Source organism: Epinephelus moara, chromosome 12 (genome assembly GCF_006386435.1).
Source record: "Epinephelus moara isolate mb chromosome 12, YSFRI_EMoa_1.0, whole genome shotgun sequence".
Classification (NCBI taxonomy): Eukaryota; Metazoa; Chordata; class Actinopteri; order Perciformes; family Serranidae; genus Epinephelus; species Epinephelus moara.
In genome coordinates this window covers 7,572,279-7,598,898 of record NC_065517.1, presented here as the reverse complement: position 1 = coordinate 7,598,898, position 26,620 = coordinate 7,572,279, and the positions used below count along the sequence as shown (strand labels likewise).

The window sequence follows — 26,620 nt, the reverse complement described above, 5'->3', positions numbered from 1 at the left end:
TGTTTAACCACAGCGGTTAAATGTAACTAAGTACATTTAACTCAAATGCAGCAATTAAAGGTCCAGTGTGCAGCATTTAGGGGGATATATTGGCAGAAATGGCAAAGAATATAAGTATGTTTTCTTTGGTGTATAATCACCTGAAATAAGAAGTGTGTTTTTGTTACCTCAGAATGAGTTGTTTATATCTACATAGGGAGGGAATCCTTGTTTACAGAGATCGCCATGTTGCACTGCCATGTTTCTACAGACAAACCAAACACTGGCTCCAGACAGGGCCATTCACATTTTCCCATTTTCACTTCGGCCACCGTTGTTAGAAGCCTCTGTGATGAGAACGTCAGAAAAACACTGATTTGTGACGTGAAACTGCTTTATTCAGTGTTTTTGCCTGTTTGTTTTGGAAGGAAGAGACCTCTGCAGACAATTCAGCTCCGGTCAAAGACTGTAAGAACATCTAGTTCAAAAATATAGTCAGCCTACATAATGTTATCAGAGAAAATAGGTGAGCACACATTAGCAGGTGCTAGACTAGTGGCCTGTCTGTGACATGCCAAACAGTGCTGGAGAAACTGATTTGTAACATGGAACTATTTTATTCAGTGTTTTTTTTCTGGTTTTAATCACCTGGTCCATTTGTTTCGGAGAGTAGTAGACCTCTGTGGATGATTTGGCTCATGGTAAAAAAAACTCCTGAACAATAAACACTTACTGAATTCTAACCGGGAGAAGTTTCAGCTGGTTGCAATCTGCAATCCTCACCACTAGATGCCACTAAATCCCTCTAAATCTTACACAGTGTTCCTTGAGGTACAATGTTATGGTAATTGTACTGTATGTGAGTATTTCTATTTTTTGCTACTTTCTACCTCTACTCCACTACATCTCAGAGGGAAGCACTGTACTTTTTACTGCCCTACATTTATTTGACAATTTTAGCTACTAGTTACTTTGCAGATTCAGCTAATCAATTATGATATATTATCATAGGCTAAGCCACCTAACAGTATGTAAACCAGCCCCACCTTACCAGCTGCAACTTTGGTGAATCTGAACAAACACCAAAGAAACTGACAGCGGTAGACCAGCAGCTCCCATGTTCAGCGAGGTAAAATTACAGTTTTTGTCAAAGTGGTGATGGTAGTAGCATTTAAAGGCTTTAAAGAGAGCAAAGATAAGTTTCACTTTCAGTACAGTTCCCCATAGGAAAGGAAAGGGCTCTTTGGGAAGTACCGAGCATACAACTGGATAAATGAGACTAGGATTATACTGCACGAGTTGTGAGAGAAATTGTAAAAGCATGTTTTGATATAGTTTTGCTGTAATGAAATACAGACCCCTATGACTTAAATTCATTAAGAATTTTTTCAGGTTTTGGATTTTTTTGTTCAGAGGAGGCATCCGAGACAGTGTTAGATACATAACACGACACGGGGTGAGTAATTGATATGTAAACACTCATTTGTGGGCTGAAGTACTCCTTTAAAGTGATATAGGCTACACATTACTTATAATCCAGCATTTTGCATAGAGTATTTTTATGTTTGGTACTTCAAGTATATTTTGCTGCTGACACTTTTGTGTTTTACTTAAGCAAGCAATTTCAAATGCAGGACTTTTACTTGTAACTGAGTATTTATACACTGTGGTATTGCTACTTTTACTTCATAAAAAAAAATCTGAGTTCTTATTTCCTCATTATTCAGCTATCAGCTATGGGTAGGATCAGTGGTGTAGTGAAGTGTATTCACAGGTATACAGGGTGTACACACCTCTTTTTCTGGCTTTTGACAGTACACCCACCTATCACCCAAAAAGCCACTGGAATATACAGAAGAGTATACTCACTTCTTCCTCAATAACCCACCCATAGACCTGGTAGTACAGCCACCTCATCAACTACCACTACACCACTGGGTAGGATGCAGTGAAGATTAACTAACGAGTGCTACAGTCCTATTTGAGTACAATTTTAAGGTACTTCACTTTTTTCTCTACATTACTACGAGTTAATAAAATAGATTGCATTGTCGAGGCTAACCAGTGGTTTTCATCTTGTAACCTTACAAAACAGCAGTGTCTAGTTAAAGATGTCAGCACAGATTCTAATCTAATACACTTTTTGTCGATTCAGGGAATTTCCCCTAACAGTCTGCTGGCTGGTCATGTTCAACAGTGTTCATACACAGCCCTGGCTCTGTAAATGGAAAACAAAGTGGCCAGGACTGGGCCACACACCACTGTTCCAGCCAATCAGCAACAGGCAGCATTTGTGCTTGTGCACAGGATAGAGGAGAGGCCATAGATGTATAAAATGTAAGGCAGTGGGAGCAAAAGGGAGGTAATGCTGCATTCAAAAGGGATCAAGCAGATGGTAGACAGCAGATGGAACATTTTCTGAACAGCACGGGAAAAACAAAAAGTCCAACGGAATGGCAGGACAGCAAAACTTAACATGTATGATGATATGCTGCTACATTGATGTTGTATTGTTTGCAAAGAATTGCATAAGCATCTTATTTTGTGTCTTTTTTTGGCTTTTGCATTTATTTGACAGGACAGATTAAGTGTGAAGGGGGGAGAGAGGGGGGATGACATGCAGCAAAAGGCCACAGGCTGGAATCAACCCAAGGACACGACGGGAAGGACATGGCCTTTGTACATGGGACGCCCAACCACTGAGCTACTAGGCACCCCCTATTCTCAATTATTTTATGAAATAATTTTAGCAATGAACACTAATTGTCCAGATTACCTGCATTTTCTTTTTGTGTGAGGGATCTCTGTAACATCTGGTTGTAAATTCTGTAGCAGAGGATGGCAAAAAGTTAAAATATTGTCGCTTTGGCTTGAAGTTCTGTCTACTGTTAGCATCATGGGTATTCTCTACTGGCCTCAACCAGCTGTGCAGTGGTACTTGATGAGGTGGGTGTAGGTTGCTGAGGAGGAAGTGGGTAAACTCTCCTATATATTCCAACAAATGGTAGGTATACTGGTAACAGCAAGAAGGTCTTTCTGGCCTAAAATGGCTCTTTTGATACGACAGGTTGCCAACCCCTGCTCTAGGCACTGGCCTCAATTTCCATACTCTGTGGCCCACTTCATGAATTAATGATTTGTGTGATTTTTGTTCATGGCGGTACAGTATTTGGTGCTACCTAACAGATTATATTCCACTGGCACCGACAGCTTTATTCTAACATTTTACAGCAATTGCTTTACACAAATTCCAAACAGACACCAGCCTAAATAAATAAAACTTTATTTACAGTAAAGAACTACACACAATATTCACAATATTGCATTCCATTCTGTTAATAAGCGATAGAATGAATCAAACAAAAAGTCGTTTAGGCCCATAGATAAAAGGTTTTGTTTGTATTAACAGAGATAAATGTACTGTCCTGTACATGAATTGGACATGTAAACATTTCAAAAACCTTCAAACACTTCAAGCACTCCTCCCCCCAAAATACAACCATTAAAATAAGATCCAAAATGTCAGAGTTATGCTAAAAAGGCCCAACCTATCAGTCCCATAGCTCCAGGCCTACTGATGGGTGATGCTTCAAGTTGTAGGAGCTAAGAATGTCACTTGATTGAGAAACATTTGAGTCTGCTTGCACTGGAACTATCTTAGTCTAAAGGCAGTTCTTCTCAAATGTCTTGAGAAAAACAACCCCAGGACTAGACATAAAATGAACTTGGGGACATGTTGAGACCACTATCTTTGCAATATATCAAGTCTGCTAACCCTGCAAAGGCAGAGGAGGACAGCATGTAAAGATGGTGCACTGAGGACTGTTCTATGCTCTGACGGGACCACCCACCCTATCCAAAACAGATACTCAAGTAGTGACTGCAGTGAGGATTCTTAAAAACCAAAAAGTGCATGAAAAACAAAAACACTGATGTTAACTGTATTTTTACCAACCGTTCACATCGATTTGTCTCGTCAGATGTGCTGAGGAGGAGTCATTATTAAATCATTATTTTTCACATTTCTAATTCTTTTCCAACACCATGAACAGGTCCGGTTCAGTACCCAGAATAAAACACATTCATGGACAGAGACTGGATTTACAGCCTGCCTCTGAAAATCAAAGCTCGGCTGGAACTGATGCTCATGTCTGTACTCAGCTGACAGTGGGAGTATGCAGGCTAGACAGAGTAGCCTATGTGGGGATCAATCCTGTGACCCGAGAGGACTTGTTATGCTGCCCCCTTTTCACGTGTTCCAGCACCATGTTGCATGGACATGGCCTTCATACCTGTGTTGCTGGCACAGCATGGGATTAGAAATGACTAGAAATAACACCATCAGGGGGATCAAGTGTCCATCTTCTCCTGCTTCTTAAAAAGCTTCATGAGCTGATGAAATCTCTGAGCAATCTGTAAAAAGAAAAGAGTTATCAGCTACTGTATGCTCCTTCATCACAGCCTGTATCAGTCATACCACATTACTGTAACATAAAAGAAAAGAGATGATCTTACCTGTCCTGATGGCTTATTAAGTTTCTCTGCCAAGGCAGAGAAAGTCTCACGTGAGGCACCTTTCGTCTTCAGTTCAATCAGAATAGCTCGATCTTCATCTCTAAAAGAAGCAGAATGCAGGAAATGAGCTGGAGTGATTTTCAAGGACACTGTTTTTCATGACAATCAAATTGTGTTTCTGCTACTACCATCACCACTTTACTGTTTTTACACTGCCCCCTACACAAATGTGAAAGAAAATCAAAGATTGCCAATATAGGTTTCATTTCAGTGACAGTTACTAATAACTTCTCATATGCAACCATGTGCAACCGTGTTATTTTGGATAAACTATAGGAGGTCGGAGTGAGACTTACTAAGAAAAAATAAAAACTTCCTTCATTAAAGGTTAACTTTAATATCAACCTGGACCCCATTTTCAAATGTTTTTGTGTGTAAGTGACTTATTGAGACAGCAATTTTTGAAACTGGTCCAGTATTGAGTGAGCACTGCAGCCAGCAACAGTAAAACAGGCACGTTTGCACAGTCAATGTTCGTTCACTTTAAGTGTTTGTTTTTGCCTCTGACAGGCTCAGATTTGTACGTGTCTGACAATTTATGGAAATGATCCCTACAGATATACCTTCTGTTTAAGAACAAGATCCTTTTTGTTTAACTAGAAACAGCCCCAAAATCACCATCACCAAACCCACCAGGCTCCATTTAAATAAACACCAAATTTAGGCGTTTAGAGCCAGCATATTTTCACGTTACTAAGTGAATTAACAGTTTATTTTCAACCACACCAGAGTTGGTGATCCTTGAAATGGTGGAAAGAGAACAAAGACGGGTTTTGTGAGTTTTACTTTGCTTCTGATGATTTTGAATGAAGTGTATTTCATGATGACAAAATTAATGTTTATTTAAATGGAGTCTGGTGGGTTTGACGATAGTGATTTCAAGGCTGTTTCTAGTTAAACAAAAAGGATTTTATTTTATTTTTATTCTTTAACAAAAATGTCCTTCTCTGTAGGGAATCAAATCTGAGCCTATCAGTGGCAAAACCAAGCACTTTAGTGGATGTAAACTGATGATGCACACTTGCCCATTAACATTACACTGCAGTCTGTTTCACTGCTGTTGGCTGCAGCCCTCTCGCTTCGTACTGTACCACTTTAAAAAATGCTTGTCTCCATTTATCACTTAGAACAAAAACAATAGGGTCCAATACCAAAGTTATAAATCGTGTAGTCTGAGTTATGGGTAGCTGCGAGGTTGGAGACCAAGAGGGCATTTACCTAGTTTAGCAAAAACACTGGAAGCAGGGGAAGACCTAAACTAGCTTCTTTCTAAAGTTTAAGTAGGTGTTTGGTGTTCAATTTGGGTGCATTGACTGTGTGCAGCTTCCTAAAGTCTTGTCACAGAAAGATTGCCAGGTTTGGTACCATTGCGACTGTGCTACAAATTGTTGTTTACATATTACTTGTGTACAGATTAAACCAATAAGATACAACATGTTAGTTAGTGTGCTTCATAGGAGTTGGTAGCTGTATTTTTTTTCCAGCTTTTGACAGAGTCAGGGAAACCATTTCCCCTTAGTTTATGCTAAGCTAGGCTGACAATATCCTGACTCAAGCTCTGTGCTTAACACACAGACATTAGATTGATATCCACGTTCCCATGTCAATCTTTGAGAGAAAAGATAAAAAAACGAAAAAAAAAAAGCATTTCTGAAAAAGTTCCCAACATTTTGGTCAAAGCATATGAACCTGTTCATGACTTGGGAACCAAAGTTAAGCAACTTGGACAAAAAAGTCCTTCAGTCCTTCATGTTAACATTGTATGTTTACAAGAAACATTGTATGTAAACATACAATGTTTACAAGAAGGAACAGGAGACAGAAAAGAGGCCACTGTCTCCTTCAATTTAGCCTTAGCTTGTAACGGCAATAGGGGAAGTTTTCAGATTTTTGGTATATTGAAGAGACAACACCTCAAATAAAAATATTCAAATATGAGTACAATCGTACTAAGGCATACATGAGTACCATCAGCAAAATATAATTAAAAGTAAATTTAACTGTGATGCAGAATGTTTAAAATTTCCATTTTCGTTTTTAGTCTGTAGCACTTAAATAAATGTAGTACAATACTTCCCTCTGAAAGTATAAAGTACTTTAATAAATGTACTTTCTTACATCACTATATACCAGTGATACTGTATTAATTTTTTGAGCAGAAAAGGCTTACGATTAGTATCGTTTCCAAACACACTGAAATATTGTGAGATTAGACAAAGCAAACAAACTACTGACCTGGTCCAGGCTATCACCACCTCGCCCTTCTTCCTGATGACATTCTTGGCATAGAGATTGGTGGGGGACAGAGATTTGGATTCATCATCGTCTGCCTTGCAGTTGGACATTATCTTTTCTGTCCTCTCCTCTTCCTCCTTTCTGAACCGCTTGGCTTTTGATTTCTCATGGTGGTGCTTCTTCTTCTTCCGTTTTCCACCTTTCTCACAATCCCTTTGGTCTCTCTCTGGTGTGCTGCTTATGTCCTCTGCAATGACGAGACTTCTCTCTGACTCCGACGCCTCCATTTCATCTCTCCTGCCGTCTGAAACATGTGATGTCAACACTTTGCTAGTTTGATCAGTTTCTGAGCCTTTAGCAGGGTGATGTGGACTAATATCTGACAGTACAGTTTCAGAGCAACCGATCCTCTTCTGAGATTTTGAGGGACTTTGACTTGTTATGGCCTCTTTTCTGTGGTATGTTTGACTTACATGCTCAACAGCAGTGACTGTGATATCTTCTCTGCTGGTTGGCTGACTGATCTTTCCAAAGGCATGATCAGAACTTTGAGCATTATTGTGCAGATTGTTGTCCGAAGGGATAGTTTTAGGATGCCTTTTCAGAGACTCTGACAGTTTCTGTGAATTCTCAGAAAAACTAACTTTTGAGGTATTTTGCTGAGTTGACAAATCTTGTTTTTCGTGAGATGTTAAGCTCTCATCTTGAGTGAGATGGACATCTGCAGAATTACAGATCCCAGACAGACTGTTCTCTAATGGTACTGCATTTGAGGGTACAGCATTGGAAGGTGTACTATTCGGTGACTTGTCCGACAAAACAGCTTTTCCTTGACCATCTTTAGTTTCCACACCATCTTCTACACGTTGCTGATCTTCTTCTGTTAGCGTCTGACTTAAGCTATCATCAGCAGTGAGCGTGGTATCTGCGCCTGTGGCTGCCTGACGAATCTTTACAATGAAGTGATCATTTGACCTCTCCATCACTAGTGCCTGCATGGGCAGGTTGGGCTTGAACACGAAAGGTGTGGCGAGTACTTCACTGCTGGTGCTGGAGCCGCAGCTGGAGTTGTCGGTGTCGAGGGCCAGGTGGATGTCCTGCTCTGAAGCGTCTTCCCCATCCAGTAGCGCGTCCTCACTTATGTGAGCACTGATGACGCTGTCTGGAGTGGATACGAGGTGCATGCTCGGCGGCTGCAGGAAGCTGAGGTGGCTGTCGGACTTAAGAGGTGATGGAATGGTGAGGGAGACTGCCAGATCTTCGGCTAAAATAGAATATGACCTCTGTGACCTATTCTCTGACGGCACTTCTAACAGGCAACTTTCATCAAACAAAGCTGGATTCAGCTGGATCTGAGCTTTGGGTCGTGGAGACGACATCTTGCGAGGTGAAATGCTAGACCATGTTGCTATTAGTTTTGAGGGACTATCAAATTTCGTCGGGGAGAGCAGTTTAGATGGAGAGTCAAATTTAATTGGAGTGGTGATGCTGATGAGTCTCTCTCCATCCTTCCTTGGCGTACCAAGGGGCCAGGGTGTGTTGTCTCCAGTGACGGCACTGGTTTCTAGTAAGTCAGATCCTTGCAGGAGACACTTGAAGATTTCTCCCATTTGAGTGTCTCTTACCAGGTTGAATGTTAAACTGGAGGCTTGCTGTTCTGTGAGAAGCTCAAAGTCCGTTCTGTCAAGCAAAGAGCCATTTTGTGAGATAACCAAAGAAGAAGAAACGTTACTCTTCTCTGGAGTTGAAGGAACATTTTTTGGAGGAAGGAAGTTGGCCACAGTTTTGGTATTTGGGCCATTTGTTGGATGCGGGTCAACATTACTGTCTTTTTCCAGATGTGTGATTCTGATATCTTTTCCTCTGCTTCCAAGGCCTGTTTTGTAAGGCACCACAGCGCATGGCTTGTTCTGATTCAAGCTCGTCTGAGACGATTGTGCTTCCTTTTGTTGACACTGTGGCTTCTTTACAGGAGACTGTCTAGATACTTTCTCATTTTCCTTGGGCCTACTGTCCTCAGCCTGAGTTCTTGCTGGTTTGCAAAGGCTCTTAAGTGTCATGTAAATGTCCTTGAACAAGTAGTTAACTTGGACATCTACAAAATCCCACAACCTTTGCTTCAGATCGACTGCTTGCTGTTCAAAGATGCGCTTCACAATACCATTATTTGTTACTTTGCTAAACACAGATGCAATCATTTTCTTCAGCTTAGATTTCAGCTCCCCTGCCTGACTGCATATTTGACCAAAATGAGCACCATCCACGAATTCTAAAAAAGACTCCTGGAAATTGTCCATCATACCATGGAAGCTCTTCTTGGGAAACGTTTTATGGAGCTTCATGTACTTTCTTCGGATCTCAGTACGAACCACCTTGAATGTCTCCATTACTTCCTCTATGGTGGAAAAAGAAGCTTTGGTTGCCGCGGGACAGACTGTTTTGAAACGACTTTTTGGGCTTCGTGTTGATACACCTGCTGTTTTAATAGTTTCTTTTGATGCAATGGACCTTTCTTCAGATTTCCTCTTTAACACAGACTTAGGACTCTGTTTATTTCTGACTGGTCGTGCTAATTTCGCCTTCTTGTTGGCAGGAAGAGATGAGCCTGTAGCCGCCTCATCACTTTCGCTTAAAATTTCCCCTTCCTCCAGATCAGTGTCACTTGAAGGCAGGTCGGATACCTTGTCCACCAAGTTCTGTGTGTCATGGTTTGCAGGAGAACCCGGATATTTGTTTTCTTTGTTTATATCCAACTTCTTTGAGTTGGCATCAACAGCTGTGCTGGAGAAATCTGTTAAGGAGAGAGAAAGCAAAGATATTTATTTAGACATTTAGCACCTCATAATTACACTTCAAATATCTCATGATTAGGTCCCTATCTTGTGAAAGATCCGTGTCTTCTATTCATGAGATGTGATACTCTTAATGTAACATGATTAACCATTACTGCCATGTAAGAAGCCAATAGTTTGTGCTGCCTAGTTTAACAGTTTAATCCAAATTTCATGTTGCAATGGACGGACCACATTTACATAAAGGTAAAGTAATGATTATGCAAATTCAAATACTGCGAATGGTCAGTCAACCTGCCTTGCCATATTGATGTTCAGCCTGTGGCTGGATCTCCTGTTCTCCATAGAAAATGAATAAAACTTTGTTGACTTCACATACATCAGCAGATTCAGCAAATATAGTTTGGCTGTTGTGTGTGGGTCACCTCAGGAGAGATATATGTGTTTGGAACTACCCATAGCATTCCATTAAACACTGAACCATATCCCTGTCCTGAACCTGAAAAAGGTGCCCTGTCATGGCTGAGCCAATATCCCAAAACTAATCTTGCTCCCTGCTGCTACAATAATCCAAATTGAGACTGTGACTTTTTCTTAAAAAATTCAAACTACCATAGTGTCAAAGTGCAACAGGCTGTGCAATGGGCGCAAGGTACAATTAATAAATAATCTTGACACCCAATCTTCTAAGAAGCAATGTGTAGAAAGATTTTGGATGTGACAACATGGATAGAAATCACAGATAACGGTCTGGTAAGATGGTTTGCCGTCTTTTAAAAATTCCCTATAGTAACCTTACCGTGACAAGAAAATTTCAAGTCTGCCACATCTCTTCTACAGTGTATTAGTTAAGGTTATAGCCTACGTTTAGGCTATATTGTTTTTATGTGATCACAACTTAAATGTGTCATTATCTTGGGGCAACAAGCTCCAGTACTGCCTGATCTATCCAAGTTGGTTTCATCAGACATAATTTTGTCTCAGCCTTTAAAGAAAGGAGTATTCCATGAAAACTAGGGATGTGCATGAGTACTTGAGTACTCAATTTGGACGTCAGTATGCATTCCACAGAGTAATCCGATTTTTTTATGTTTCTTTGTAAAAGACAACATATATAAGTATACAAATGTGAATCAACCTTGTTCAATAGGGATGAGCGAGTACACCATTATCTGTATCTGTTCAACCAACTGAATTATCTGTATCCATATCCGTACTCTGGCGTGAGTGTAGTTTGAACTGGAAGTTTGTGTTTTAAGCCTGAAATGGATATGGGTTGATGAAAAGTTGCTTTCTTTATTATTCATTGGAAAGCTATTAACAGATCAGCCTCAGAATTGAGCTTCAGAACATTTTTAATGACAAGAATACAGGACCTTTGTTAACAGGTGTTTTTAATTAAAGTTTCTATTGTTTAATAGCTTCACATTTATGTATTTGAGTAAGATAACTATTTAATGAACAAAACATGAAAATAAACTTGATGAATAAGCTTCGACACAGGCATGCAGTAACTACTAAGTAAAAGTACCAACAAGAGTTCTCAGATAACTTATTTTTGCTTGTATGTTTTTATACACTATAAAAAACAATGTTTAATAATTATTAGGTGTATGTGTGTGTCTGTTTGTGTGTGTGTCTGTGTGAGAGAGACAGACAGCCCACGTGTTTGACTGTACTCCTTCCCTCTCTCTCTGTCTATGTAACAGCTCAATATAAAAGGCTACATAAAATAATGGCCAAATTTGTAATATTCATTACAATATTATTATCATTATTTTATCTTTTTATTTTTATGAGCTAAAGAAAAAAGCGCCAGGCTAGTCATATAAAAAAAACAAAGGCCCAATGTTGTATATTAAGCAAATGTGTGTGTGTTGGTTATATCGTTATTCCAGCTTTACTTTTATTCTTTAAATGAACAGATGGTGTGAAGCTGGGTGATTATGCAGACATAGCCTGTGTGGGTGATCCAACATGAATATGCATTCAGCCTTGTGACTATACTCATCTCAAAAGCACACTGCTGGCTTTTAAAGTGAGGTAGCGGCCTCAAACTTTGTACGAGCAAAGTTCTCCAACTAACTCAGCTGGCTTTGGATATTTTCTACAAACAGAGGTAGGAGTGAGCCAATAGAGGAAAACATAACCATAATCGGTGTAGATAAAAGCAGTAAGAGTTGCACTGTTACCCAATGGTTGCCTGTGATGATGGCAAGACTGTGTGTGTATGACAGCCAGGTGACAGCAGAGCTGCAGCAGTTATGTGTGTAACAGGAGCCATTGTGTGTATATATGTGTGTGTGTGTGGCTGACTGCCTGGCCTATATGAAATACGCATTTTGATGTTTTGTTTTGGTTCACCAGGAGCATGGATATTGACACCTCTTACACACGTGATACTCATGCTTTTTAAGAGTACATTGTCCGTACCAGATACGCATTTCATACATGTATCTTGCCCATCCCTACTGTTTTATATCAAAAGTTCACATATTTTTGGATGGGACACAGTAATGTTACTGCCATCTATGAATATCTGCACAGATCCATGTAGCAAAAATGGTTGATGTGCAGACAGTTAAGTTGTGACCACAAGGTAACAGACCTGATAAAATGTCTGCCACAGCCATTCTAATTTTCTGGATGTATGTAAGATTTAATGTGACATTACTTGCTTTTATCGGGTCAACCTTACCTTTCTGAAGGCTCTTGACATGACCCGGCTTGCCTTGAACATGGAGATGACTTCTCTTGGTTATCTTTACTGGGCTCCTCAGAGGGCTAATGGCATCAGGGATTCTCTTCAGGTTGTTCAGTGTGTGCATCATGGAGTCCTCATCATGGAGTAAGGGCACAGAACTGGAAGGCTCAACATTATTTCCATGACTCTTCCCAGGACTGAAGCTCTTCTTTGGTGTGTGAGTGAGGTCACTGTACTTCTCTGGCAGTGCCGTGTCCTCTGTCGTACTGCTGACTTTGGACACGGCGATACAGCCGGTGGAAGAGCTTGGCTCGGCCGTGGTGCTACTGCTGTCGATGGTGTCATCGTTTGTCTGTGCCAACATGCAAATAGCATCATAGAGACTCAGCCCTTCTTGTGGAAGTGATTCTAGGCTTATTGTACTGGATACAGCATCTGCATCTTTAGGACCATCCTGCATATGACAATCATCTTTCTTGGGAATGGAAGTAGAAGCAACGAGACCTTGCTGACCGTCCTGAGGTAGAACAGTGGGAGAAATTTGCTGTATTTCTTGGTTGGCCTTGTCAGGGACATCTTCAGCTACAGGATTTTCTTGTGAGGTTGAAGCAGCTTCATCGACTGAATCCACAGAGTGGCTTTTCTGTACTGGAGTTTTAGGACTTCTTAAATTCGGTTTTATGCTTGAAACAAGTGCATCAGGGTCTGTAACAGCAACAGATTGATCAGTCCTTTTTACAGGAGTTACTTTTTGTGAGGTATTGTCTTTATGTTGCTCAGAAATGTTTCCAGACGTGTCACTGTCACCAGCTCTAGCATCCAGAGGTCCACAATTAACTACCTGGCTGTCTGAGGCCAGCGTAGTTTGGTTCTCATGATTTCTAGAATTGTCTGTTGCTTTTGGAGAACTCATCTCTGGTGAAGTTAATGTGAGATGCTCAGCCACCTGGGTCTCTGCAGTATCTGGGCGTTGGCTATACAATGAGGTAGTTTGGACTGAATTTTCTTCAGGTTGCATGTCAGTTGCAGGAGTTTCACTCTGCTTTTTGTCTGTTTCCTGGACATCTATTGCATCATCACACCTCTCATGTGTCTTTTCAGAGCTTGGAGTTTCGGGAATATCTAAAGATTGCTCTTTTAACCCTGCTTCTAATTCACTGCTGTCTACTTCATCAATTACACAAAATTCCTCAACGTTAAGCTGTGAACTGTCATCATCTGGTTCGTTCTCAACTACCTTGTCCACTGGCGTGACATCTGCCTGGCTGGCACTGACGAGCAACCCTGGCTTCTTTATAGGTGAAAGTGTTAGATTCAATGTTTCCATGAAACACAGTTTCCTGTTTGGACTATTTTCCTCCACAGACTTTTTCTCACCGATATGTGGTTCTTCGGATGAACTTTTTAAGGCCTTGTGTGTCTTTTCTTGTCTTTCCTTACTGCTGACATCTTTACCTTGGTCTGATTCTTTTGATCTTGCTTTCTCACGTTCTCTGCTCGTCTCTGACGGAGCACTCCTCCTGTGCTTTCTGCTGGTTTCATCTTCACGTCGTCTCTCCTCCTTCCTTTGATAATCCTTTGATAGTCTATCCCCTCCCCTCTCTTTGGAGAGCTCCCTGCAGCGCTCAGCATGTTGATTTGAAGAGGGCTTTTTCTGGTCTTTGGGGTCTGAATTTCTGGCATGTCTGTCACTGGTCTTAATTTTTCTATGATCTCGGTTGTAGCCCTCTTTAGAGCTGTGAGCTGCACTATGCTCAGAGTCTGACGTGGACGTTTTGACTGTATCTTGTCTTCTGTCACGGTTTCGCCCTTTCTTGTCATCAGAGGAAACTGCACTATGTGAAATCTCCGGTGGAGGGCTTTTAGCTCCATCTGATCTGTGGTGCCCCTCAACATTTAAGTAGTTCCTGCTTTTACATGATCTGGAGTCATATCTCCATCCTGTCTCTTTGTCTGCTTTGTGAGACCTGTTCCTCTCAGGGGCGTGACAGTCCTTGCTGGGGTCTGAACCACTTCTATGTCTCCTATCTGTTGATTCAGATAGTTTTTGACTTTGACATTTTTCCTCTCTGTGCTTGGACTTGTGTTTGTCAGACTCACTATGTCGGGTTGATAAACTTCTGCTGGATTTCCTGTTGGATCCGCTGGGCTGATAGGTGGAACTACTGCTTTCTTTCCTTGAGGGTTGAGGAATATCCCTTGAAGGGTGATCATCCCTGGGAAGTGAAGGCGGTGGAGGTGGAGGAAGGGGAGGAGGACTGGATGGTGGAGGCGGTGGAGGAGGCGGCAGAGGGGGTGGCCTACTCATGGAGGTCCGACTGGAGGGATTTTGATCCCGCAAATTACTAATGTGAGATTGGTGGTGATGGCGACCTCTTTCTGACCTGGAGAAAACAAATTTTACAACTGATTAATCATTTAACATAAATCCAATTGTAGAGGTAATTTATTGTCTACAAACCACAGTGGTTAGGCAATCATGAACATAACAAGCAACTCCTACTTGGAATTGTTAGATTATCTCATTATGGAGTACTTTATGCATTACATTAACCTACAACCCTATAGGTTATTGCTAAACAGATAACAGATCAGTCACTAGTTCATTTAAAAAACACTTACTGTCGGTTCAACCTCTGGATCTCAGCATCTTTGCGTGTCACCTCCTGTCTCGCTGTTTGTAGAAGTGCAGAGATGTTCTTTTTGAGATGGCAATTCTCAGTGTTCAACCCTGTATTCTATTTTCAGAGAAAGAGAGATGGAGAGAAAGAGAGAACAATGTTAGTGCTGTTGAATCACTAGTGGTTGGTTTTGACAACCATTTTACTGGAATGCCCGGGGCTCCTCATCAGCCTATTCCACAATCAGTTTAAGCAGGTGTCTCATATCATTATTTCAAATATATATCACAACAAAACTTTTGTTACAGTTGTGGCCTTCCGTGTTCACATAGACAATGTTTTCAGTTCCCAGAAAACACAACACTGCAAGTGGATGTGTAACGCAGAACCCTCAAAATCCGAGCCCTCTGGAGGACCCGAACTTGAGGTAGACGCACCTTAATCCCCCAAGGGGGTGGTGATTCAGTATCAACATTTTTTATTTCTGTACATGATTTATTTTCTTCTCATTGTGTGAAGACTTGCTACTTTTAAAACACAATGTATTTCTAATGATCAGTTGTTGAAATACAATAATTAAAATAAACAGATTAATTTACCTACATACAGCGTGGCTCTTGGTCTGTTTTTCCTTCAATTTCATAGGAGCCAAAATGCTTACATATACTAGCTTGTAAGTCAGGGGGTGCTGGTCAGATTGCATCCATCTGAGGCTGCTCACATTCAGCCATCCTCACCAAAACTCAAGAAGTATCCCAGCTTAGAACATAAACCTGACACACATGTTTTGTCTGTTACATTTCCCCATGGTTCAGATATACGGAACGTACAGCTTGGTCTTACAATATTGCTACAAGCAATCACAGTGTAGAGAATTGGGTTTTAAATGTCCAACTGTTGACTTTTCTGCATCAAGATATCTGCTAGTCTTTTACAACGAAAATTGTGATGCATCTAAGAATTAACCCTTTATAAGTGAAGCGGTGAAGCTCCAAAAATCTGTTAATGAATCAATCAAAGTCCTGTGTTTGCAAAGGTATCACTGTGTTAAGGTGAATGGCAGAGCATATTACAAATGTTAAATCAAATTAAGTAATAGAGAAATCTATCAAGTCAAGTCAATTTTATTCATACAGCCCAATATCACAAATGGGCCTCAAGAGGCTTTACAGTATGTACAGCATACGACACCCAACATACAAACCCTTGCTTTGGATTTAAAAAACTAAACAAAACAAACCCCCATGTTCAGAAGTGTTCTCTTTAAGACCTAGTTTCTACTCATTTTCCATTTTTGAAATTAGATATGTTTTGCCCTGACAACACATTTCAAGGCTTCTTGCTGGTCAATATTTCTGCCGACTTACCAAAGCTCTCTGTAAAGCTTCAGATAATGATTCTCCACAAAATACATTTATAGCCAATATGGGAAATGACAGTTGGTAAACAAGTACTAAAATAGAGAATGAGGAAAAAAACAAAAAAACAAACAAACCTGTATCTCCATCTGCTCCAATCTCCTGTGCAACTCTTTAATGAGGGTTTGAGCTGCTTGGAACCTGGATTTCAACTGCAAAAGAAAAGGACTGTGAGATAGTTGGCCAACTGACAGCAACACCCTGCATGGTGATCTCTGCAAAGCCTCCATCAAAGCATTATGCAATTGTTATACTCCTTTAACACACAAATGTGGTGTGTGACACCGAATAATGAACAAAGGTTAACTCTGTACTTGACAATTAACACCAGATAGCTGGTCAGAGGGAAACTATTGTTGCTGCTTTTCACTCCAGATCTGAGTCATCACTGAAACCAAATAATACCGCTGGACCCTGCAATACAAGGTTTGCATCTGCAAAAACGCAGCCCCTCATGCACTGGCTCAGCACGGGTCATGATGCAGAGGGCTCAACTAACTAATAGTTGACCATGGCTCAACGTTTGCCCCAACACAATGCAATGCCATCCAGTAAGGTGCTGTGTTGGCCAATTACTGGTAGAGGACTGTATTTCTCTGGTTTACCACACAACTGTCGCATTGAAGGAATAAAAGATTGATAATATAAACCACTGTGCAGCTTTTTGGAAAGTAGTAAGCCTTAAATGTATGGATCTGTTACTCAAACTGGAAATCCTGGATTTCATTTAACGGCCTCAGTGGTACTTAGAACAACACGCCCCCACCAACACAGCTACTTCCATTGGAACATAAGGCTGTTTCCTGTGTGAATGCCAACTAAGACAGGGCCAGGGGTTATACTTTCTCCCTCATACAGGACCACCTGTGAACTTATTGTGAAACTTAATTTAAGTGAAGACATCTGAGCCAGCTCCATCTGAAGATGAAGAGCCTGACATGCAGTTGAGAGCTCAGGCACAACTAGTAAGCTCAGCCTGTGTTAATGCTATTTGGTATGATGTAACAACATGCAATCTATGTCCCCTTTAAAGGACATTGGAGACCAAAAAATATCTGAATTTAAACCATTAAATATTAATAATTTCCAAAGTGTTTCATGGCCCACCTTGTCTAAAATAATTAAAAGCTAACATCCTAAAATGTGATATGATTTAATAATAATAAAAAAAACCCCATTAACTTCAATGGAAAACACCAGAGGTGCTAATTCCTGCACAAAAAACATCCACATTGGAATCCATGCTTCAGAGCCAAGCGAAAACAGGTGTGTTGATCTCTGCACACCAACAGTAAACACTGTTGTATCTCGAGCCTCAACTTCAGTATGAAAGGCCTGCTGTAACAGGTTAACAGAGAGAAAGGATGTATGAAGCACATGGCAGCTCACCTCTGTGTACGACGCCTCTCTGGTCTGCTGTTCCTCCATGACAATTTCTTCGTAAAGATCCATTGACTCTTTCACCTCAGAGGTCTTTGAAGAGGACTTCTCTGTAATGAATCAAAATAAAACAAATAAGATAAATCGCAGTTTTGAAGTTTCAATGCTGGACTATATTCCCTGCACAAGAAAACAGTTATATTAGTAGTAATAATATTGTGCCACAACAGACTGAAGTGAAACTATTTCAAAAAGGACTTTTACCTGCATTGCTTCTAATACTCATATCTAGGCCTTCATAGATATCCACAGAATCTTCATTGACAGCAGGTACCAAGGCTGTGAACATTAAACACATATAATATATGTATGTCATCAGATGTGTACAGCTTAATCAGCCCCTTTTTTTTTAAATGTAAGTCTTAAACATTTCCAATAAGGATTCTTACCTGCATCGCTGCTGACTTCCAGGCCATCATAGATATCCACAGAATCTTCACTGACCTCAGGTACCAGAGCTGTGGATATTATAGATTTATTATAAAAGTATGTCATTAGTTATGTACAGCTATAAACACTCCCTCTTTTACCTTAAGCCTTGACCTAAATGTGTCTATATTTACTGGCAAAAAAATTCTCCACTCCATACATTTAAAAATCTAACAACTTAAAGGTCCAGCATGTAGGATTTAGTAGCATGTAATGGTGAAGTTGCATGTTGCAACCACTGAAACCTCTCCCATGTGTCAAGTGCATAGGAGAACTACGGTGGCTGATGCAAAAACATGAACCAGAGTTCGATTTGTCCATTCTGGACTACTACAGAAACAACACTGAAGACTCTGTGGAGGAGGACCTGCTCCATATGTGGATATAAACAATTAATTCATTCTATTTCTGCCATTATATCCCGGTAAATCCTACACACTGGATCTTTAAGTATATTTTGGGAGACTATCTTCATCTTGTTTAACAATTTGAATGTTTTATTTCTATGATGAATTTCAGTTTCATGTATAAAATCATTCACTGACTGAGACTTGAAATGAAGTCACCTCTGGGGCCACAGGTACAGATGTCAACACTATATATCAGGGATACCAAACTTGCTTTGCTTAGGGGCCACTTTTTCAAAATGACAGGCCTACATATGTCAGGTCAGGTGTACATAGGAGCATTTTTAGGATCTGAGGACATTTGAGGTTTAGCCCAGACCTCTGTCAGAGATCAAGGGAATCCTCCCCTGGCACTCAGCACTGCATCGTGTGCCAGATTTCGGCCCATTGGGCATAAGCTGAATATCACTGCTATATACTATATGCTAAAAATAACCTTCTCACGAACCAGATTCCCAAATAATACAAAAATACCACTCAATAAATCTAAATGTAACAGTGTATAAATGTAATGTTTTCACTTACGACCAGAAGCGTTGGTGTCAATGTTGTCCATGCTTCCAGGTATCTCTGTGTTTCAGTTTCTAAAGCTGTTCCTGATTACAATGCCTATGGAAAATCAATAGTAATTACCAGTCTACAAATACCAGCCAAAACACACTTAAGGTCACAAAGGTCAGTGCACTAGTCACTGGCAGTACTACACAGTCTATTATACATTTCTAACAAAAGGAAGGCTTGGTTGACAAACTGGAGTTGTGAAATTTTAGGGTGTCAGCAAGCCAGACAGAAATATACCACTGGTTGTGCAATGTGAGGATAGGACTTCTTTTTTGACTTCTTTTATGAATATGTCTCTTGTGTGTCACTCAGCCTAACGGAGATGCAATATGAATTCACAGGAATACATCTTTAAGACCAGTTAAAGTTCCCTACTGCAGTCTACATCACAGATAATACTATAGGATATTATCCTGCTAATCATTAAAATATGCTTTCAACTCTTAAAATGACACTAAAACATGCTGAAGTTACTTGCCTTACATTTTCTTGAGAAACAAATGTTTTTATTGCATTACAGATTGGCCACAACTTTTTAGGTGGACATCCGCCAATCAAACGATACTAAAAAGTCAGGATTTTTCATATCTTTGAATAAGAAATATGCCAATGATGATTAAGATCTTTAGCATTTTTTTAGGTTGGTGGGTTTGCTGCCTGTTTTTGCAGAATCTCTTTTGTTGTTGGTTGCCCAGAAGTCTTTCTAAGTGCGCCGTACATAATTTTTACAATTACCCCGATAATGAAAATTCATCACAATCAACTCATTGTGAGTGTTTGTATTGCAATCTGTGATAAAATATATACATTAATGGGACAGAAATTTGTCAGTCATCAGAGATTTTTCCATACTGTTTATACCCTGGCAGCCATCTCTTTATTATCTCTTTATTGTCTCTGGTAATAGTAGGCAGTGCTGCAAACCAATGAGCAGAACTATTTTAAGGTGATTCTGGATTTCTATATGGATTTTACACCAATTAGTACCTTGATTTGGTATTAAATTAGCTGGATTTGTCAAAAATAGATATTTCTGTTTGGCTGTTCTACCACTTAGTAGGGTTGCAGTGGTATAATGTTTCCAGGGTATACCAAGGTATGAATATTGATGGTTATACTGGGTACATTAACTTATCTAAGGTACTAAAAATAGCGCAACTGGACAGGGAATCTCACATTTATTTTAGCAATTTCCAATAGGAAGACTATGTTACACATACTCACATACTTTTTAAAATGGTTTCAAGTTTCAATTGTAGTAATAAAACATTTGATCAACCATAAACTGTGACTGAAATTAATTCTATAATATCCTAATACCGTGAAACAGCTATATTTTCTGAGATACAGTGAAACTCTCATACTGTCACAATGTCTCAATTGATTTATTCACATTTTCTATGACATATATACTGTGTCCCAATTTATATTCATAATCCAACTACAACTATGTAGAGCATTAATCCACATTTCCCAGCCCTACAGATTATATACAATTATCACTGTGCTGAAGTTTAAGATTAACATACTTTAGGTGCTGTAGTGAACTAACTGGGGCTAGTCGCTGTGGTGCTAGCACGAGTGCTCTAGCTAAACCTCTTTTGTTCACTACTGTGCAGATACGACAGCAAAGAACAAAGTATTTGGACAAAAGAGCTGGGCTGAAAGAAAGAAAATAAGAGATAACGTTGGTATGCTGTGGTGTTTCATGCTAATAATAACCGTTCTGGCTGAATATTGCTTTATTTTCAACTTTCTGCCCCTGGTCTGAATGTAAAAAGTAACACTCTTAGCTCAGGCTGAAGCTAACATTAACATTACTATGGCTACTGTCCCCCTGTTCTTAACGCTTAACGTTAACTAACGTTACACCTCACATGACTGTAAGTTCTCCTGAAACTTACGCTTGAATCAGCAAACACAGAAGACGAAATTAAGGGCATTCTTTATATAATGCTGTGTATTTGATAGTTGTTAATTAACAAACGACAAGGGTCAGTGAAGCTAAACCACCCTTGGCTGCATGTACAAGTTCACTACTTCCAATGTATTATCTAAGACTGAACGTGATAAGCGGAGAAAGTGCTCAGTGGGTAAGTTAGGGATGCTAGTGTGAACCCTATACACCAGCCAGACGTTAATAAAAAGTATATAACAGTAGGCTAACTATGAATTGGTTGACCTACTTGTTTGCGTATTGTTGAGCGTCCTCCTGTTGTTTACAACTGTAATGTCGCGCCAAGACTTCATTGCACAGGAAGTAACGACATTTTCCCGCGGTCTGTCACTGCCGTAGGTGTGCTCTCGCTGCTCCTCGGTTCCAAGAAATATTCTTAAAACACGATAGAAACCCGAAAAGAGACCAACTGTTCAGCGACTCACGGTCTTCTCCAGGGGTTCACACTCCCTCACAGCCAACTGACACAAATGAAAGCGTTAAATAGCAGCAGAAATGGCTGTTAGCTCGAGCAAAAGTTGTTCCTCTGGCGGAGAGAGTTGCCCCGCGTCGCTGTCCGGTGCGTCATCACCCCGCGACGACAAAGCAGTCGGGAATCCGACCCGGAAGGATTTGTGCTTCACTCACATGTGGACAGGATTTTAACACCAGTGACGGGAACGTGCATGTGTGTTGTGATACAACCCCAGACATACAGGCGCGTGATGAGCCTCACAGTTTGGTTTGATAACAGTAAATCAGGATATCTGTTCATAGAGCGCGCGAGCGTGTTTTGGCTGTAGATCGCTCCTCCAGAGGCGACAAATGATACGATGGAAAATTTAGAATTGAGCCTGTCATCACTGGGCACCATATCCAGACATGTTGACAAAAGTCACAACGAGCTGAACCAATATCTGTCAAAACAGGTAAGTCACGGTCATTCCTGGCTATTACAGAGTAAAACAATGTGCTTGGATTGCCTTATTTTCACACTGTGGCTCAAACGTGTCCTGTGTGCAGCATGCAGTGCCCTCCCCTTCACATGTCAGTAATCACTATACAGATCGCATAATTATCGTGTATTTTGTGTCATTAAAGCTAGTATGTTGCCTTGTTAATCCATAGAATGTAAACATTTTTAAGAAATATTAATTTATGTGTGGCTGTTATGTCACCTAATCAATATTTCAAACGTGGACCTTTCCCATATGATCTCTCCTCAGATATGGAGTCAGCAGGACAGGCAGTGTATTCTGGAGTGTGTGGCTCAGCTGCTGTTGGAGAAGGATTATACTCTGCTGATTGCCCGACACCTGCGGCCACTGGTTTTGGACCTGTTGGAGCGTAATGCAGAGAGGGTCAAAGCTGGTGGCAGGATCAACCATGACCTCCATGAGCGCCTGTGTGTGGCCCTCAGCAAACTCCTCTGCATCAGTCCTGATGCACAGGCGTAAGTGGAATCTATTCTTTTCACAGTGAGCATAGGGAATGTCCTCTCTTGTCACCCTGTCCTCTAAAGATGCTGGTGCTGCATCAGGACGCATGGTTGGATTTACTCAGTAGGGGGCTCTTGGGCAAAAGTTAGGTGTGGGCCCCTGTTGACACCTTTCACCACCAGCACTTCTTCCATGTGTTGTGTTGCCTTCAAGTACACAAATTAAACAGATTATCTTGCTTCATGTTAGCACAATATAATTTTAAGTAACAAAGGTATTACAACACATTATTTATTTATTTTTTAGCACAGAGCGTCAAGATAAAAGTTACAGTTCAATATTTGGGAAATAAAATCAGAACAAAATTAAAATGTGTTTACCAGCTATCTGGCCAGCACGTAATTCCCCTAAAACCACAAATTGGTGTTGTTAAATCTAAGTTTGTTATGAATTAAACAAATGACACACCATGAATTTTGGACAGATCCAGGCTAGCTGTTTCCCCCTGCTTCTAGTCTTCATGCTAAGCTAGGCTAATCATACTGGGACTCAAGCTCTGTACTTGACACACACAGACATGTGATTGACATCAGTCCTCTTATGTCACTTTCTGAAAGAAGACAAGTGTATGTGTAAAAAAAAAAAATCAACTACATAATGCAAGTCCCTTGTCTATTCTGTAGGGTTGGGAATCACCAAATGTCGCGATACTATGCTGTAGCAATTATTTCCCCCTCCCCTACTATTCAGTTGAGATCATGATTTTGTAGTATAAACCAAACACAGTGCATACTGAGGCTCTTAGGGGTCTGGGGGTCATTTCCGATGGAGAACTGAAGCTGTTGCATTGGTTAGTTTGTTTGTTTTATTGTGTGACTTTGGTGCTTAAAGGGTTTATTCGGATTCACCAAAGTCACATCATAACAAAAAACAAATTGATCGAGGCAGCACTAGACCAGCAGCTCTCAGGTTCAGTGACTTAAAATGACTGTTTATGTCAATGGAGTCTGGTGGCTTTGACAAGAGCATGAGAGTGAACTAAAGCCGTTAAGACTTCCCTGTCAGAACAGGCCATCTGACATAAACGTAAGGTGACAATATACATACATCTACCCTAACTAATTATCTTCTTCTCTCCGTTAAGGTTTGCTACGAGGTATTTCAGTGATGCCCCTCCAGTGTTTCAGAGGCTCTTTTTCACCAGTGAAGAGTCATCGGCTGTTCACTATGGCCCCAGGAGGATGAAGCTGCGTGACCTCATGGGTGCCACCCTGCGTTTCCTCCAGAGTGATTGTGCCAAGTTTCGAATGCTCTGGGACTGGAGTCCCTGCGTTTCACAGCTGCTCACCAGCGATGTCATGGTTCGAGGGTATGTGCCTAATTCCTCTTTAGACTCATAGAGGCTTCATGGGACTTATAAGATAACAAGTCCTTAACCACAAATGGTATCAAATGTGGGAATCCAAAAAGATGTCTTTGATGTCTTTGCAGGTGTAGGTCAGTCTAGTAATGTATATAGTAAAGTAGTTGGCTTTATTTCTAAGGCCTTTTTCACATCGAATGTCTTTTAGCAGCTGAAGGTGGTTTTTTTGTAATTTTTGTGAATGAGAATGAAGCTTTTTGCTTACGTGTTTTGTATTGTGATGCACCTCATGTTCTGCGCTCTAGGCACCTGGTGTTTTTGCAGGAGCGCTCTAAACTCCTCGAGTTGAAAAAACTTCAACTCTGAGCGGAAAAGCGCCCCATGTCATTGCTGCTTTTTTCCCTATGACCAATTGAATGATTTGAGAGGCAGGCCCTCTGTGGTGGTCACACCAACAAGTTTACAGTTGGTAAACAGTGTAGGAGAAACTAGTAGTGCTCAGTCGCTCGGCAAGACCAGTGGACTCCCTGTAGTTAGTATTCATTTTTGTTTGCTAGGCCCAGTGATAGACAGCAGGTTGTCAAACTGCCCCTGGGTCATCCTAAAATGTGCCTGGAAACGGCCATCATCGAGGCAAAGCTCCTGGACCAGCCAGTAGTACTCCCCATGATCCACCCTCTTTTTTAGGGTCTCATGTGCCCACACAGATTTGCTGACAGCCTCTCATCCTCAACCAGAGCTAGAGCAAGTACCCTCTGCCTGTCCATTTTAGTAACCAGCTACTAATTACTGTGAAATAAAATAAGATTAAAAAATTGAAAAAAAATGAACGGTAGATTGATTACACGTGAAGGTTAGGGTAAGGAGCTGATGGTGTGGTTGCTTGGCAAAAAATAAAAAGCGTTGTTTTTTTTGTTTGTTTTTTACGAGTGGCATTCAAATAAAAAAAAGGCAGTGCTGTGCGCCTCACATTTTGCACCCTGCACAATGCTTTCTGTGTGATGGAGGCCTAAATGTATGTCTTCTCAAAGCATACCATCCTTGTATGGATTTTCAAATGTAATTTTCCTGCTTTCTCGTCAACCATTATTGTTTCCTTATTTTGTTAAATTTTGAAAGTAGGCTTGCAGATACTTGAAACTTGCGTAAAAGGCAGTACATAACATTAAGTGTGCTTTTAATGTTGTCAAAGTAATTATTCCCATTTTTTTGATAATGTACATTTTTCAAATCATTCATGTACAAAATGATAATCTAGCTTTGGCTTGATATTCACTGTGATTATTTTCCTCAAACAAGGTTCACATTTCCACAGTGGGCCTTTTTTTTTTTTTTACAAAAGACATTTTGGCATGTCACAATATTAAAAAAAAATGTATGTAAATGTTAAAATAAATGATGGCTGGATTTCATTTAGTTGCTTAATTTTTAGGGACCTGGTCATGTTCATGCTGGCTGACTGTCACACTTATTTAGAACAGAGCCATCCTTAATGATATCAGTAACACCTGTGCTTGTCCTACTGTGACCAGTCACAATGTAAAACAACTACAGCATTTCCTTACTGTGCTGACATGACTGGCAGCCATGAAGGTGAGGGAAATTTGTCCATTAATCTAAAAAAAAAAAAAAAAAAAAAAGTCTATACTATCTGTAGCTGTTCCTCCTCAGGTATGTCTTTCTAGTACTATCTGTAGCTGTTCCTCCTCAGGTATGTCTTTCTAGTTCAGAACATTAAAATATGCATTATGCTGACTACAAGTCGTATTGGTCAGACTGTAATTAGAAGCAGCTGCGTAGCAAAAACAGTTGACATTAGCCTACTTGCTGTAATTCAGATTTGGAGAAACCAAGCATTTCTGACAGCTAACGTATAATGTTAATCTATTCCACTTGGTTAAAAGAACTACTGAAGTGTACTAAACATATTTAGCCAAAATGGCTGAAAAGCCACCATCACTGAAAAATAAACTCATTAACCTAAATCCTAACTAAAGTTCAGCTAACTAAAAAGGAGCTAACGCTTAAGCTAACGTTATACACTTTTTTGTGATTGGTTTTATTTGCTAACAAGCAGCTACATAATGTGCGATGATTAAAAAACAAATTATTAGAGTATTTACATCATGTTAAGGCTAAACTGTCCTGGAATAATTAACCCAGCTTAATTGGAGGTTGTCTCATTGTCCCTGTTTTGCTGACATTGCGTTAATGTAGCAAAAGCAGAGTTAAGCTAACGTGAAGGGTGGCTAGCATAATATGTAACAGGCTAATTTGAAAAAGTAACTGATGTTAATATTAAAAAAGTGTCTACTAGCTAAGAGTAATGCTACGTTTGATTTGTTTAGTTTGGCAGCGTATATTGTAGATGTTTGAAGCACAATATGTTGCTGGATGGCTAGCGAGGTAGAATAGTTACGTTAGCTAACAAGCTGACAACTTGAAAGTATCAATAAAAGGCAAGGCAAGGCAGCTTTATAGTACATTTCATACACCAGGGCAATTCAAAGTGCTTTACATAGCAATAAAATATAAAACACAATAAAGGATACAATAAAAGAGTTAAGAGCAAAAAGGATATAGAATGTAAAATTAATTACTAAAAAACCCCCACAAAGCTGACAGCCAGATGGTACGTTTATAAATCCAACCAGCTATCGAGAGTGTGTTAAAGGAATAATTAAACCCACAAATGTCCATTTTTGAATATCAGTTACTCGC

General features: G+C 40.2%; 2 protein-coding genes across 2 annotated transcripts in view; one reads left to right on the top strand and one right to left on the bottom strand.

Annotated features, from left to right (window-relative positions):
- Positions 1-3,245: 3,245 nt before the first annotated feature.
- On the bottom strand, positions 3,246-21,684 carry casp8ap2 (caspase 8 associated protein 2). The gene is made up of 11 exons (XM_050059117.1): positions 21,348-21,684; positions 19,126-19,209; positions 18,154-18,222; positions 17,969-18,043; positions 17,714-17,814; positions 16,402-16,476; positions 14,908-15,023; positions 12,280-14,669; positions 6,790-9,580; positions 4,495-4,594; positions 3,246-4,392 (listed from the first exon to the last, which is right to left on the bottom strand). Exons 2-11 carry the CDS (start codon positions 19,154-19,156, stop codon positions 4,330-4,332), a joined length of 5,811 nt encoding a protein of 1,936 aa, XP_049915074.1. The 5' UTR covers positions 19,157-19,209; positions 21,348-21,684; the 3' UTR covers positions 3,246-4,329.
- A 78-nt stretch (positions 21,685-21,762) lies between these two features.
- mdn1 (midasin AAA ATPase 1) overlaps positions 21,763-26,620 on the top strand; it is a 78,145-nt gene continuing 73,287 nt past the window's right edge. The window contains exons 1-3 of the mRNA XM_050059116.1: positions 21,763-22,026; positions 22,324-22,550; positions 23,681-23,905. Of these exons, the coding sequence (XP_049915073.1) occupies positions 21,931-22,026; positions 22,324-22,550; positions 23,681-23,905 (548 nt within the window). The 5' untranslated portion in view covers positions 21,763-21,930. The remainder of the gene's footprint in view (positions 22,027-22,323; positions 22,551-23,680; positions 23,906-26,620) is intronic.

Bases quoted from the DNA above. Each gene is read 5' to 3' on its own strand.
- casp8ap2 (XM_050059117.1), bottom strand. From the start codon at position 19,156: ATGGACAACATTGACACCAACGCTTCTGGTC. The intron at 18,044-18,153 runs GTAAGAATCCTT...TAATGTTCACAG, and splicing joins GGAAGTCAGCAGCGATGCAG to CCTTGGTACCTGCTGTCAAT. The intron at 17,815-17,968 runs GTAAAAGTCCTT...GATTCATTACAG, and splicing joins GAGTATTAGAAGCAATGCAG to AGAAGTCCTCTTCAAAGACC.